The following is a 17,032-nucleotide window of genomic DNA, read 5'->3' on the forward strand; positions in this document are numbered from 1 at the left end:
CCATGTGAAGCCATCTGGTTCAGGTCTTTTGTCTATTGGGAGTTTTTTTTTTTATTACTGCTACAATTTCACTAGGTGTAATCTGTCTTTTCAGATTCTCTGATTCTTCCTAATTTAGTTTTGGAAGATTATACATTTCTAGGAATTTATCCATTGCATCTAGGTTGTCCAGGTTGTTAGCATATAGTTGATCATAATATTTTCTTACAATCCTTTGCATTTCTTTGGTGTCAGTTGTTATTTCTTCTCTTTCATTTCTGATTTTATTTATTTGGGTTCTTCTCCTTTTTTCTTAATGAGTCTGGTTTGTCAATCTTGTTCATCTTTTCAAAGAACCAGCTCTTGGATTCATTGATCTTTTGTATTTTTTTTTAGACTCTATTTTGTTTATTTCTGCCCTGATCTTTATTATTTCCCTCTTTTTACTCACTTTGGGCTTTGTTTGTTGTTGTTTTTCAAGTCCCTTTAAGTGTGAAGTTAGATTGTTCATTTGAGTTTTTTCTTGTTTTTTGAGATAGGCCTGTAATACTATGAATTTCCCTCTTAGGATTGCTTTCCCAGAGTCCCACAGATTTAGAATTGTTGTATTTTCATTTAAATTTGTTCCAAGGTATCTTTCTTTTTCCTTGACCCTTTCATTGTTTAATAACATGTTACTTAGCTCCATGTCTTTGAGTGTTTCTCAGTGTTCTTCTTGTGATTGATTTCTAGTTTCAGAGCATTGTGGTCAGAGAAGATGCTTGATATTATTTCAATCTTCTTAAATTTACTGAGACTTGTTTTGTGTCCTAACATGTGGTCTATCCTAGAAAAACACTTCACGTGCACCTGCAAAAAAAAAAAAAGTCCAAGATACAAGTTATGGTAAATATACATGCTTGAGTGTACCAAAAAACTTAAGCCTTTTGGATATGAGCTATAACGAAAAAGTTTTTGTGTTTGACAAGTTGCATGTCTAATGCATTTTTATGGAGCACAATGTGCCTATTTTAAAAATACTTTTGTATATGGATTAAAGGTTCAGACTTCTTAATTACATAACCCACAGGGTGTAATGCATGTGTCAGCAACCATGATAAAACATTTTATGAAGCTATTTTAAAACTTAATAGCTGTATGGCTTGATTTATTTGTATTCTTTAAAAAAATTGCAAGCAAATAAATAGATGCTTTATACATCAGTCACAGAGACATAAGAGAATGAGTTCTCTAGACAGGAGGTCAAAGAGTTCAGTAAAACTCCCAAGATTATTTTTTAAAAACGAAAAAAATAAAGACTTGGTTTGATCAAATCTTATTTTGAAGGAGGTCTTGAAGTGAGATGTATAGTAATATCATTTCTGGAATGTAAAAAGAGTTACTTTCTAAGTTGTCTACCCAGTGTTTTTTTGTTTTTTTTTCACAGAGATTATTCCTGCTTTAGACTGGCTTTAAGAAATTGGTCTTTTGACAAGTATGTCTTCAATATGCTTAAATTACAAATGGAACCCTAGTCTTTTAACATTTCCTTTTTAGCGTCTATTTGATTACTTACACTAGGCTGAAAACTCTAGGTATGTGCATGCATATATGCAAATATGCCCTTAACACACATTATCCAGTTTCCAATTTAAAACTTTTAACTCTATATTTTAGTTATTATCACAGAGATATTAACAATAACTGGAAAAAGTAGGGCCTGAAAAGCGTGTTTCCTCATATTGAGTCGCAATACTGGAAGCAGAAGTCACAGTTTGGAGGTTTTTACAGGGTGCTGTAAACAGTTTCCATAGTCCCTGTCCACATGGCCTTCCTGCTGGGGAGAATCTTGCTCTCCCACATGCTGATGTGGTCAAACTAGTCAAGTGACTCTGTAGAAAAGGCACATACCTTACTTAGTGTCAACCTTACTTGTCTGCGCTCTGTCCTTGAATCATAGTTATTGGCTTATAGGCCAGGGCAAATAAAGTCTTAAACCCTACAGCAGAGGCAGGACACTAGCAACAGATGTATCATAAATAGAACGCTTGAGGCCACGCCACCACAGGGTTTCTTTCTGAACGGCCAGGAGTTTAGGGCAAGGCCATGAAGAAGCGTATCTTCATTCCGTCTTAGGTTGCATGACACCTCAGAGGTGTTTCTTTTCTTCTTCCAAAACTGAATGGAAAACCTTGGCTCGGTTACTTGGGCTAGCCACCTCTAACTGGCAATAGAGGAGACACGACACGCTCAGTTGAAACCGTGAGGCCTTCCTGTCAATGGTCTGCCCCTTAGCCCCGTGTTCCACTTGGAGAGCCCTGAAACCTAAGTCCATTCTGGCAAAAGAGCCAATGCACGGAAGCCAGAGATAGGAAGGCACCGGCGCGCGGACTGCCGCTTCTCCCAGACCGCGCGCTAAAATCAAACTCGACGCCGGCTCGTTATGGGCCGGGCCGCGCGCGCTCCGCTCCCTCAGTCAGACAACCAGCAGCCGTCCCTCGCGCCGCTGCGGAGCTGGGCGGGGCCGCCTCGAGGCAGCCGGGAAAGGCAGGCTGAGGAGGAAGAGACGCGGGAGGCGCGCTCTGCGCAGGCGCGCGGCGCCCCGCCTCCCCAGCGTCGGCTCCTGGCGGGTGGTGTGGACCCTCCCACTCTCCCCGGCGCAGCCTAACCGGCCAGGCCCTTATTTCACCCCGACGTCCAGGCGTGTGAGTCTTTCCGCCCGCCTGCAGGCCCTGGGCCTCGGCTTGCACGCCCGTGCTGGTCCTCGCGGCCCCAGCTCGCGTTCACGCTGTCGCCCGGGCCAGCGCGGCCGCGGGCAACCGCTCCCCCTCCCACACCTACCCCGCCCCCTCCCCGCCTTTTCCGCCCTCCAGCCCCCCTGCCTCGACCCGCCGCAGCTGCTCCAGATGAGGTGATGGCAACGGCCAACTTCGGCAAGATCCAGATCGGGATTTACGTGGAGATAAAGCGGAGCGATGGTGAGCAGCGCCGCCGCCCCTTCCGGCCGGGTCCCGCGTTCGGATGTGCATCGTAGGGACGCGGGCGCCGGCCGCCTCATTGATTGCTCCACCGGGTTGTGGGGGCGGGAAGGCGGCGGCCGCGATGCTTTTGTGTGTGGCTCGTGTGCTAGTGAGGTCGGTCTGGGGTCCACCTCTGGTGCCGCTGCAATGCAGAGGGTGGGGAGGGGCCCTGCGGGTGCTCGGCCGAGGGGAAGCAGTCGCAGAAGGCCCGGGTGTCACGACCCGTGTGTTCAGGGGCGTCGGGCGGGCGCGGTGCGGGGTCCCGGGCCGGGGGCCCCTCGGTCCTCCGGCGATCTCCATCCTCCCCGGGGACTCCAGTCCGGGAGAGGGGGGTCGAGGGCAGCGGGCTTGATGAGGGATGACCTACCCTCGCGTTTCAACCGGTTCTTTCCATTTTCCGACCTCATCTCTGAGGGATGGGGGCTGGGGAGAGCGGGGAGACCAGTGATTTCAGTATTTAGAGAACCCGACTGGTAAGAGGCCGAGGTGGAGGGAGAAGGCCAACCTCGCCAGTTTAAACTGCTGTGGTGATTGTCAAGGTTCTTCGGCTTTCGTTTCTCGAACATGCCTCCTTTTTCGCTAGTCCCTTCGTCGGAAGAAGGATGCGGAGATTGTCGTGCTCGGCCATGAATAAGGGTGGGGGAAGCAGGTGAAGGAAGCTTCTCAGAGGTGATGGGACTGAAGGGGAAGGAGAGGAGAGGAGCCTGGTCCGGCGAGGCACCCCTGAGAGGATGGGGGTGGGCGACTGGATGTTGATGTTTTCACACCCTCAGGAGAGGTAACCGTGAGAAAAGTGCGAGGCGAGGTGCAGAGACTTGCTTAAGTAGAGCAAGAAAGAAAAATAAAAAGCTTTAGGCTTAGGTATCTTTCTATAGGTTCCTCTTGGGGAAAATGCCTTATGTCACTAGCTTAGGGTGTGGAGTGAGCTGCCAGCCAGGCTTGGAAATAATTTATATTGTAAAGGAGAAAAGGCATAGAGAGTGAATTAGAGGTGTGCAGTGTTCTTGACTCCATCTCTTGTTATACCCATGCCTTTAATTTACAGCTTATTCTCTGTCCTTGTCGGTAGTAGTGTTACTGTCACATCTACATCCTCTTGGTTTCTACCAAGTTTGACCAAGTTACGTGAAACTAGATTGATTTTTCACCTTACCTAGGTGATATATTGGAAGATCCATGTAGTTAATGATTTTTTCCCTTCATTATATTTGAGATACAATATCCTGTATGTGAAAAGATAAATTATACCACTTAGAGGTTTAGAAGTTACCAGTAACACCTGTAGGAAGGAGATGTCTTCCTTACTTGGGTTGGGGTTTCTTTATATTATTCTCTTCAAATTACTTTCCTTAAACAATATTGTTAGTGTCATTTCTCAGGTGAATGTAGGTTCATTATATACTAGCAAAAGTAAGGTTTGTGTATAATTGAAAGTTTTGGGATGAAATAAAATGTGTAAGGATTTTACATTCCAAGCCTTTAACTATGATTATAGGTGTTAGTTTAAAGTCTATCAGAGAAAGAAAGGAAAACAGTATCATGATATTTAGAAGGTTCGTATATATTTATTTTATTCTGGACCAATATCTTTTTCTTTAAATGTATTGGACTTGAAACAATTTTGGTTCTTTCAGGGTTCTAGGGTAGAGGCTTTTAATACTCCTTTCAGCCTTCTGCCTATACCAGAACGCCAGGCAGTAAGAGCTTTCTGTTCTTACATAAGTGCTAGTAACCCAAAATCAGATTTCAGAGCAGTTTGCCCGTGAGAAATAATGTGAGTCTTTTCAATGTGTATGATCCTAACCTTTGGCATGTACATATTGATGCACCTCAGTTGCATGATGGTGTTGGATGAAAGGTGAAAGATAACTAGAGAACTTGAAGAGAATTATTATTTGCATTGAATGGTAGTGTTTCACAGTGGAAATTGATGTCTGGGAGATTCCCCTTTAAGTTTCCCTTCTTCACTTTAAAGAAGTTGTTTTGTTTTTGCCTACTTTTATAGCAGATCTGCATGTGGCAAAACACTAGTGGTTATTGTAACTAAAATAAACTTTGTAAAAGTTGGATGAACACTAATGTGATTGAGACAATGTAAATCACATGAGTGAAGGGCTGTTCCAGGTTGCTGTTAACTGGTGACTTGATTGTTTGCTGATGGTGATCCTTGTCCTTGTTTTAGAGCATACTTCTTGTACCTGTGATGCTCTTTATTAATAAAACACAATCCAAGGGCAAACAGATAAATTAAGATGGATTTATTCCTATCTTTCAAGACCCCACTCAAAACTAATCCCAATAAATCTTCATTGGTTACTAAAATCAGATGGCCACTTAGTCACTGAATTCCTAGGTCATTCTGTATCACTTATGAGACAGCATAATATTTCCTTAAATATTAATATTTGAGGTACATTTTTAGGATTTAAAAATTCTTATTTTTAGAGAGAGGGGAAGGGAGGGAGAAGGAGAGGAAGAGAAACATCCGTTGGTTGCTTCTCCAACATGCCCAACTGGGTGCCTGGCCTGCAACCCAGGCATGTGCCTTGACTGGGAATGGAACCCAGTGACCTTTCAGTTTGCAGGTTGGGCTCAATCCACTGAACCACACCAGGCCGTGCTGGGTTTATTTCTCTTTATATTATGTTTTAAGCTGCACTACAAAGGGGTGGAGTGGATAATGCAATAAAAAGATGGCAGGCTACCCACACTCACTTCAACCAATGTGTTATAAGATTAAAATGCTAGTAGACTCTTAAATTCCCTGAATTCATCTGTGGCTCCCCTGTGTGCCTAACAGAGTATGTAGTTTTTTGAGTAATCATTTATTACTGGATTTTGTGTTTTCAAATATTATTTTCAGTAACCATTCAGATGAACTCTTACCAGGAAGTGAAACCCTCCATCTATGCTCATCCTGTGTTGCCACTTCCTGACTCAGGCCTCTCACATCCCATACAGGCCTTTTAGTTCAAAATCCCCAGAGTTGACTGATATTGAGTAATCTGCTAAGGGGAATCTGACTTCTGGTGTTCTAAGGTTAGAAATGGCAGAGGTTAGGTTTCATGGTGTGAAGTGAGACACTCATTTATAGTTTATTCTTTCTTTCTTTCATTTAAAAAAATCTTTGTATTTTTCCATTATAGTTTATTTTCTTATATGTGTCTTCCTGTTATCTTTCTGATTCAATTCCTCTTTAGAATCTAGTGACTAAAAACTAAACTATTAATACAATATTACTGTTGTATGGCAAGATAGTCTTTATTGAGAAATTTTAAACTGCATTGTTAAAACATTTTAAAAATGTTCTACAGTAGCTGTGACTACCCTTTGGGGACTAGGGGAGAAATAAGAAATGTTTTGAATATTTGAAAGCTGCAGTTAAGATGGGATTGTTCTTGGGGTCTCTTAGTCACAGTGTTGATATGTGATCTGAAGAGAATCACAGACTGTTTCAACCAGAAAGACTTAGAGTTAATCTAGTTCTCATTTCTATCAATGTGGAAACGCAGTCTCAGGTAACCATAAGTGACTTGTCAAGATTCATACAGCTTGTCTTGCATGGCATAGCAACCAGACTATCTATCAAGAATTGTGACAATAAAGAGGGAATTCTCTGTTATTTGGGAACCATATGCAGGAAATTGACCCTGGCTGCTGTGGCTCAGTGGATTGAGTGTCGGCCTGTGAACCAAGTGTCGCTGGTTCAATTCCCTGTCAGGGCACATGACTAGGTTGCACGTCAGGTCCCCAGTTGGGGGCATGAGTGAGAGGCAACCACACAGTGATGTTTCTCTCTCTCTTTCTCCTTTTCTCTCTCTAAAAATAAAAATAAATAAATAAATAAATTATTTAAAAAAATATTTAGGAAATTGCTTCTCATTCATGGGAAAACCAGTAAAGAGCAGTTTTTTAGAGACCAGTTGGAATGATCTGATAAAAAAGTGATATGGTGTGGTATGGTTAGAAGGTCATAAAACTCAATATTGTGGAAGGAAAATATTCCTGTTTCTTAATTAAACATTGGTGAACAGAGTGCGTTAATTAAGCATCTGAAATCCAGAGGAAAGTAAAGATTTCAAAGGGCTCATTGAGGATCTTGGCATATAGGGCAGACAATCTTTAGAAAAGTTTAAGTGGCCTAATTCTCTACCTACTTTGCCACATTTATTCTTCTGCTAGTTCATCTTTACTGTCATTACATAGGTTTTTGGAGAGTAGATTTTATGAATTGAGGTAATAAAAATAAGCCACTAAGCAGTATATTCAGTAGTTGTTCTTTAGGTACAATTATATTATTGATGATGGAGTGGATAGAATGGGGGAATTTGTGGATTAATAATTTCCTTTTACATGATGACTGGAATGATAATGATTCCATATATGTATTTGTTAGGCCTTCATAGTTTTACAAAAGGGTTATCTGATTGGATCCTCCCAGGAACTATATAATGTAAGCAGGGTAGGAAGGTGGTAGATTCATCATTATACAAGTGAATTTGAGGTTGGATTATTTGACATGATGACAGGGTTAATGAGGGGCATAGCCTGAACCAAAGACTAAGTTGTTTCCCTCATAGCTCTCTCTTTAAATACTAGCAGATGCTTGCTGTTAATGGTACGAAGTTGTATATTATGTGTACATTTTGTTTTTGAGATAAGATAAAATCCTTTCTACTACTGCCACCAAAGAGGCTCAGAAAGCCTACAACTGATAACATTGCTTAAAATTTGTCAAATTGCCCTGGCTAGTGTGGCTCAATTGGTTGGAGCATTGTCCCATATAAAAAGGTCACGATTCGATTCCCAGTCAGAGCAAATGGCTAGGTTGCAAGTTTGATCCCTTGTCGGGGCATGTACGAGAGGCAACCAATTGATCAATGTTTCCCCTCTGCCCCCCTCCCACAACGTTTTCTTTCCCTCTCTCTGTCCATCCCTTCCCCTTTCTCTAAGCATGTCCTTGGGTGAGGGTAAAAACAAAAATTGCCAAGTGGGTGAGATCAGATTGATTTCTGACTATAAGGATTAAGATTCAGCAAAGTAAGCCTTTAAAGCCCTCTTCAATAGGCAGCCACTACTTGACTCCAGAATTACCACAGAAAACTAGGAATTTATATTCATTGCCCAGTCACTTTATTCTCATGACAAAAATTTTGGAACTCTGGGGACAGGTTATATGTCAACTTGTTTTATGTGCCATAATTTTTTAAAAACTGGAGAAAACAGCAAAGAGCCAGTTAAACCTGTGTCTGTTCAACTAGGGAAGGAAGAGTGAGTGTAGAACATCAGTATTCTTCAGGAGATCATCTGGTCCCATTCTTTCTAGTCACAAATATACTTGTCATTAAAATTACACAAGTCTTTTACAAAGCTTAATTTTTGGATTCAGCACCCCTCCCTTTCTGTCCTGTGACCTAAAATCACCTTTGAAGGTGTTTGTTTTGAGATCATAGTTCTGACCTTCGATATAATTTTTAAGCTCTAGGTAAAACCTATTGGTACTCTCTGGTACAGTTGTGGAGCAAGTATAGGTTAGGTTGTCCTTGCATCACACACCAACTTCTTTTTCTTTTAAAGTAACACTAATGGTGTTATAGTAACTAACTGAAAATAGACATTACAACCTCACCATGTTAAACATTTAAGTGCTTGATTTCAAATAGTGCATGCTGGGTCATGTACTTAATATAGAAAGCTAAATAAATTCAAGTTCATGGTCATTGGGATTTGTCTAGTAGAAATTTAAACAAAATGAAATAGAGTATTGTTTCATTGTTGCTTACTTAACCTTAAGTTTAAGTTAACTTTTATTGCTATCTCCTGAGAGTAAAATGAGGATAGAGAAGTCCCCTTTAAAAGTCATGCTCCTTAAGCTAGTCTTTGCCTAGGGCTTTCTCATTTTTGGTACTACTTATTTTTCTCACTACCCACTACAATCAAGCTTGCAGTTAAATGGGCCTTTACTGGGGTGTCAGGGTATTTTGGTAAGTAGACCTTAAATGATTATACCATATCATAAAATAATGGGATCTCATATATCTGTTTTCTTATTGCAAATTTAATTAAATGCACTTTTATTAACAGCCTATTATATTATATATTAGTCTGAAAAATGTTGGAGATACAAAAAAAAAAAAAAAAAATACACAGTTCCTGCCCTCAAACAACTAAATAAATGATTGATTCATACTGATAGAAGTATGCCATTCTCTGTGTACATCATTACCATTTACCTTTTTAAGATTAAGCTCTTTAGTCCTGAAGTTGTGAGTCTTCTGTATAGAAAATATATGTCATACACTCTACCTTTCACCTCCTCCCAGTGATCAATATCCATTATTTCTCATGGTGTGCTTTCCTGATGAACTCATATTCAGCCTTAGAATTTTTCTTAACACAACACCACCAATTCTGGTAGCTCTTGTCAGTCCATTGAAATTGGCCTTATTTGTCATTACTGGCCTGTATTCTGTTCTCTATACCCATTTGAGTTTTAACTTTATAATGTTTTATCTTGGTTTTGATATTTAAAGGAATAGGTTTATTCAGTTCTAACTTTCTCTTTAGATATCCTGGGTTAAGCGTGTTTGTAAACACGGGGACCAAGGAAGCTGAGCATGAAAACGGATTCAGCCAACTGCTGGTGCTTGTGTGTAATTTGGGAACATCCTCTCCATACAGCATGGCCAAGGGACTATATGGATCAGACGGTTCACTGGGCTCTATTTAGTTACTTTTAAAGACTTTTTCTCAAGGTTTTCATTGTTTTGGTGTGAATTTTAACCAGATTTCACCTATAGATCAAAATTTTTAAGGAAAGACAGGATCAGAATGGGGCATTCTTATGGTGAAATTTGCTGAGTGTCTATACAGGGCAAACAATGACCCTTTTGATTATAACTCTTGGCCAACAGCTATCTACTCAGCCTCATCCAGATAACTTGTATCTTCCATACTGCCACTTGAACTTATTTCTCTCTTAAAAAGTGAATCCACTCTGGCTGGGGAGCTCAGTTGGTTAGAGCATCGTTCTGATACACCAAGGTTATGGATTCAATCCATGATCAGGGCACACAGAAGAATCAACCAATGAATGCATCAATAAGTGGAACAACAAATAGATATCTCCCCCTCGCCCACTCTTTCTCCGTCTTCTTCCCTCTCTCCCCCTACCCCTTCTCTATCTAAAAAATTTTTTAAAGACTTTTTTTAAAAAGTATTTTTTTAAAGTGAATCAGGTGTTACTCTTACTACCTAAAGGGCTTTATCATTTGTGCCCTGATAAGTTGGTTGCTTTGCTAAATATATGATATCCAGTATCTTGTTTGATTTTTATGACAGCTCTGTAAGGTAGATGGTATTGTCTCCATTTTACAGAAGAGGAAACATGCTCAGAGTATAAACTACTGTATAGTGTTTAAGCCTCATAAAGACCTATTTCAGATATTTAAATTACATTAATTAGTCAAGGCTATGTGGTAAGTATTTTTGGGAGTGTGGGATATGGATATATTTAGAGAACATACTGAGAAAATATAGCTGTGGGAGTTCTGTTTCTAGACTGGGTAGGGTTAGTAGGGTTCATAAGCTTGGCTGATCATTAGAATCACCTGTAGGGCTTTGAAAAAAAAAAAAAAGCCAACAACATAACCCCCATCCCCCAACACACACACCTAATACCACCAGTATCTGGGTTCTTTGCATAGAAATTACTTTAATTGGTCTAATATGAAGCCTGAACATCAGTATTTTATTTTAAAATGCCCCATACACTGGTGATTCCAGTTTATACCCAAGATTCTGATCCATTATTTTGGAAAAAGTAGTAGGGACTCCTATCAGTGATCTGACAAGATTTCATGAGAGTAAAGTTTAAATGGTGGGAAGGAGATAATCAATAGATTCTGTGAGGGGGAGGAGGCATTCCATACATGTGGCACATGTTGGGAGGTCCCTGAGCTGGAAATGAAGGGATTGTCAGGTAAAGGGCATTTAGAACAGGCAGACAGGAGAGTGATAAAGAGAATAAAGGAAGGAGGGGTAATCTAGGGCACCTTGTTAAAGACTTGGATACAAAGGTAAGGTAAGGCATCTTGGAATTGATTTCTAGGACACTTGGAAACGACTGTAGCACTTAATCTCCTAAAAGCAGTAATAGGAGTTAGCTAGTGCTTAGTGATAGATTAGAGGGCAAGTAGTCCTGAAAACAAGAGCTAGCAAGGATACCATTGCATCAGACTAGGAGGTGAGCAATGATTAAGGAACAGATGAGATGCAGAACAATGCAAAAAGAATTGATGTTATATGGTGATATATTACTTATGCCAAATAACTGACAGATGTGTTGAAAGGAATGGACTTAACATTTGGACAGTCAGAGTGTAGGTTATAGTTTTTTCAGTTCTGTTTAATCAAGCTAATCCTTTTCATGAATACAGTGTGGAGCCTGTGTACAATGTAATATCTTAAGATCATCCAAAGACTGACATGCTCCATCTCCCTCCACAACTAAGAAAGAATACAACTACCGCAAAACCAGAAATAACCTGAAGTTCCAAAACATAAAGCTACCTGAAAGTCCAGCGTATGAAGTTGTAAGGAAGTGGTGCTCGTCTGGATGGGTAGAAGGGGCGAAGCTGGGGTGGAGAGGTCAAGCTGTGCTGGCAGCAGCAGCTGCGGTGACGGCGGCGGGACGGCAGTAAGCACAGACACCCGTATTTAAGGGGAGGTGAGAAGCGCCTGGGGAGCACCCCTGGCTGCAGACCACACCTGTCAGCTCGTGATTCCAACACTGGGGAAGGCAGACCCCCATTGCCTCGGGTTGTGAGGGTCAGAGGGCATGGGGATAGAGGAAGAGGCTCCCGGTCTCTCAGCGGAGAGTGGACTGCAGGAATCCATCTTGGACCCCACCCCCACAAAAAATGCCCGGTAGTGACGAGTGCATGGGGTTCTGCCCCCTATAGCGTAGGAGGTGTGACAGCCCTGCTCAGGAAGCAAAGGTAAACACAAAACTGTCAAAGGGCACAGATCATGAGATCCTGGTGACACAGCTGACCACCCAGCAAATGTCTAATGAAGCAGCAGATAGGAATCTTTCTGAGGCACAGTTCAGAGCTTTGGTTATACAAATGCTTACAGACCTAAAAGCAGATCTTAAACAAGACAGGGAGGGAATGAAGGCTAGTCCTGCTGAAATGAATGAAAACACATACGAAACTAGTGGTGAAGGAAAGAAAAACAGGGATCAAATCAACAAATCGGAACATAGGGAAGGAACAAACAGTCAACTGGTGCAGAAAGAGGAAATGAGAAGTGAGGAAAATGAGGAGAGGCTCAGAAACCTATGGGACAGCTATAAGCAGGCCAACATCCAAATCATAGGATTGCCAGAACGTGAAGAACTAGAAATTGAAAAATTATGTGAAAAAATAATGAAGCAAAACTTCCTTAACTTGGGGAAGGAAATAGACTTACAGGTCTAGGAAGCACAGAGAGTTCCAAAAAAAACTGGACCCAGGGAGAACCACACCAAGACACATTATAATCAAAATGTCAAAAATTAAGGATAAAGAGAGAATCTTAAAAGCAGCAAGAGAGAAGAAGAGAATTACATACAAAGGGGGTCCCAATAAGAGTGTCAGCTGATTTCTCAAAAGAAACTGCATGCAAGAAGGGGCTGGCAAGAAATATTCAAAGGAATGAAAAGCAAAAATCTATAACCACAATTACTCTATCCAGAGAAGCTGTCATTTAGAACAGAAGGGCAGAGAAAGTGCTTCCAGGATAAAGTAAAACTGAAGGAGTTCATCAGATCCAAACCACTGTTATATGAAATGTTAAAGGGACTTGCTTAGGAGAAAGGATCAAAACTCTGAACATTAAAATGAAAACTGTATCACAACAACCAGCAACAGAAGCTAGGGAATCGAAACAAAGGCAAACTAAGTAGGCAACGAGAGTGGGAAAAGAATTATAGGCATGGGGAACATTTTAGGGGGAGGTCAGCGGGGAGAGGGAAAGGGGGGAAAAGGAGGGAGATGGTACAGGAATTAATCATAGCAGAAGAGAGTGGAGTATATAGGAAGGTGTTGAGAATAACTATATGCACAACCAATGGACATGGACTAAGCGGGGGGTACAGCTGAATTGAGGAGGGTTACTGGGTGGAGGGGAACAAAGGGAAAAGAAATTGGGACAATTGTAACAGCATAATCAATAAAGTATATTAAAAAAACAAGATCATCCAGCCCAGGCTGTTTATAGTTTTTGCAACTAATATCTTAGAAGTAACTGAGTTTAAGGTGCAAGCCACTACCAGTAAATGTTTATATGTAAGTGAGGAATTTACTTAAAATATAGCTACCTGCTTTGCCTGCTTAAAAAGATTCAGTTATAGTGTGTTAGCCAAGACTCTCTCAGGATTCCTGGAAGGGAATGGGAAGGAAAAACAGAGTACTGTACTTAAAGGATAGGATTTAGCTCTAAGGGCAAGTGTTTTGATTCTTGAAATGCAGCTGTTCTCATTTACTTCCCCTTGCTATTGTTTTTGGCCTGTTTTTCTTTGTTGTTGTTTGTTTGTTTGTTTTTGTTTTTTCCTACCCTGGCTTTTGTCTTCCCTTTTCATTCTCAAGATTTGGAATATCATTTCAGCATTTAGAATCTTAAGTGCTATTTGCAATTTAAGGTATAAAGGGGGTGGGGGATAGTAGACAAAAAACTGGATTTTGGGGGCAATAAAATTATTCTGTATGATACTATAATGGTGGATACATGTTATACATCTTTCAAAACCCCAAAAAGATACACCACCAAGAGTGAACCCTAATGTAAACCAGGAACTTTGGGTATTAATGATGTGCCAGTGTGGGTTCATTAATTGTAACAAGTGTATCCAGTTGGGATGTTGATACTATGGGAGCTTGCATATGTGGGGCCAGGAAATAAATGGGAAAACTCTGTATCATCTCCCCAGTTTTGCTGTGAACCTAAAACTGCTCTAAAAATAAATATAATTGGGAGAGGGGGTATGCAAACTTCAGGTGGTTAGAAGTCAAAGCTACACTTGAAATAATGGACCACTAAGAAAACTTTATAGTGTTTTAAGAATGAGGATCAACCACTTAAGATTGCAGTTAAGGTGAATTTTTGTTTTTAGTTTTTACTATGTTTATTTGTTAATATGAGAAATTTAGGGTTTGCTGACAAAATTTTAAAAATGAGCTGTAGTGTAATGAGAGGATTCAGATATGCTTAGCAACATGAACCCCATTTCTTTACTTTGGCCAATGGATAGTTGAGTTTAAAATTCAAATGTCATGACAAATGTACAAGCAGTTTGTCTAGAAGCTTCCTCCATGAGATCAGCCAGGATTGAATTTAAACAAGAGTTTGTCTGTTTCAGATAAATTATAGAGAATTACTGCTAAAAAATATACACATGAAATCTAATTATGTTCGGAGTGTAAATAGCATTATATATTTTTTAATGTTTAACTTTAACTTGTAGATCACTGTGGACTACTAAAAAGAAAAGGATACAGTGATTCACCTATATGATTTTTAGGAAATAACAAATTAGAGGCCATAATTTCTAAATCTTAGAATTTAACTACAGACTGCTCACTGATTAAATGCTTCTGTTAGTCAGATTTGCTTATGTTTTTACAGTGAGTAAATTGACTTGCCCAAGATCACAGATAAAATAAAAAATATATTGGGTTGGCAAAAAAATCTGTTATGTTTTTTCTATATGATGGCTCTAGTAGTGTTTAGTTGTCTTTAACTTCATTCAGAACAATTTTGTTAGTTTGTATTGTGACAGCTGTCATATCAGTGTGCATTAAAAAAAAAAAACACCAAATTGGTGAAATTTTGTGCATCCATTTCAATATTGAAGATGGAAGAAAATATGCAACATTTATGGCTTATTATGCCTCATTATTTCAAGAAAGGTTAAAGTACAATTGAAATGCAAAAATAGATTTGTGCAGTGTATGGAGAAGGTGCTGTGGTTGATGGAACATGTCAAAAGTGGTTTGCGAAGTTTCTTGGTACTGTTGACACTTTGGTCAAATAATTATTTGCTGTAGAGCTGTCTTATACATTGGAAGATATTTAGCAGCACCCCTGGCCTCTACCCACTAGAAGCCAATAGCTGGAGATAGCTGATGTACTCAAAATATTCAAACCAATAAAGTTATTGGTGAAAATAAAAAATATGTCTTTATTTTCCAAAAGAAACCCAAAAAAGTACAGACTTTTTAGCCAACCCAGTACTAGAACATAGGTTGTCTGCCTCTAAAGTACTCTAAACTCTAATTCCTTTAGAATTCTTTGTGTAATATGGATATTCCCGGAATTGGAAGTCAGTATATTAATTAAATAGTGCTTTCATTTTTTTTTTTTTTTATGGAATAGATTGCTTTCAAATGTTTTTATTAATCCAGGTAGCATTTGTTGCATGGCCAATATTTGTTCCTTCATTTCATACCTTTGAGGGAATAAATGTAGGATTTTTTCGTAGAAAAGGCTATTATGTCAATTATGACAGAATGTTATATAGCTGTTGCACTCAATGCAAGGTCACTGTGGCTCTATTTTTTAACTTGTTTTTAAAAATATTATTTGGGAAGGGAAGGAGTAAGAGATGGGAGAAACATTGATGCAAGAAGATTGCCTCTTGTACTAAACCAGCAACCTAGGCATGTGACCCAACCAGGAATCAAATCTCTTGACATTTGCGGGCAGCACCCATCCGATTTAGCCTCACCTGTCAAGGCTCTATATTTATTTTGAAAAAGAGATTCTGGTTCTTTCCTTACTTATAAGAATTTTAAAAGCTTAGACAAGTACTTATGCTGTCAAGTGAAATAATGCTTCTCATTAGATGAGCAGCTATATTGTCTGGAAAATGTAACAGCTCATAGAAACTTGCTAGGAGTCCTGGCATAATTAGTGAATTTGGGGACCTATCTAGGTTGAGTGATCTTTGTTTTTGCAAAACTCTTGTATGAGATTGTTTTTGGGGACAATATACAGGTTGCATTTTTACTGTTTTCCCCCAATTGTAGCTGATATTGAGAGTTGACTACGAACAAGATCCTATGTATGTGTGTTTTCTTTGTATGGTATTTGGGTATAGTTATTATTGAGTCATACAATACTTTTAACCTTACATGTTCTTTGGGGTTTCATTAACAGCCATTTCTTAACTAAAAGTAAATGTTTTCCTCCTACCTCAGATCTTTCCTTCTTAATCTCTGCAGGTGCTTCTGTCTCTCTCCATTCTCTAACTGTTGGTGTTCTTCAAGTACTTCTTGCACCGTATTCTCTCTCTAGGTGCACTAAGTGCTTCTCTTCAGCTCAGTCTGGTTGCATACCTGTACTGTTTGTATATCTAATGGATTATTGTTTATCTCCACTAAGGTATCACATACATATCTCAAAGTCAGCATGTCCAGTAGTGAACCAACCGATCACCTGTTCCCCCAAATCTACTTCTTCAATATCTCTCATTATTTTCACCTTGTTGCCCAAATAAGAAACTTAGATGGCTTCCTTGACACCTTGTTCTCTCTTAACCTTGTATCTATCATCAGGTACTCTTAATTCAACTGCTCAAGTACTTCAGTCATATACTTTTTCCATCCTTCCATTATAACTTCGTCCAGGGTAGCATTATGTCTTGCCTGTACTGTTGCAACAAATTCCTAATATGTCTCTTCATCTTTGGTAGATACTCTTCAGAATAAACCTTCAGACATATAAATTTGACTCTCTGATCACCTGCTTAAAAATTTTTGATTACTTCCTTTACTTCTATTGCCCTTTGGATAAAGCCCAACTCTATCATAGCTTACTCTAGACCCTAAACAATCTGACCTTCCTCTCCAGTCTCATTTCTTGCCATTTATTTGAGGCACTGCAGAATACTTCACTTCTTCCTAACCTAGCTAACACTGTTGCCCCTTTTTACCTCTGTGAAAACATTTTATCCTTCTTGGATTCCTGGACTAGGATGGTTCCCTGCCCTATGTTCTTTGACTCTCCTGTTT

At 39.8% G+C, this 17,032-nt stretch overlaps 1 protein-coding gene across 4 annotated transcripts in view; it reads left to right on the plus strand.

Moving 5' to 3' along the window:
* Nucleotides 1–2,566: 2,566 nt before the first annotated feature.
* Nucleotides 2,567–17,032, plus strand: part of KIF2A (kinesin family member 2A) — a 64,737-nt gene continuing 50,271 nt past the window's right edge. For 3 of the 4 annotated variants that reach the window (XM_090276301.1, XM_090276303.1, XM_090276302.1), the window contains exon 1: nt 2,567–2,936. In XM_090276301.1, the coding sequence (XP_090132427.1) occupies nt 2,873–2,936 (64 nt within the window). In that variant the 5' untranslated portion in view covers nt 2,567–2,872. The remainder of the gene's footprint in view (nt 2,937–17,032) is intronic. The other variant, XM_090276304.1, reaches the window with a different exon arrangement.

Source organism: Furipterus horrens, unplaced genomic scaffold, assembly GCF_987537825.1.
Source record: "Furipterus horrens unplaced genomic scaffold, mFurHor1.1.pri manual_scaffold_5, whole genome shotgun sequence".
Classification (NCBI taxonomy): domain Eukaryota; kingdom Metazoa; phylum Chordata; class Mammalia; order Chiroptera; family Furipteridae; genus Furipterus; species Furipterus horrens.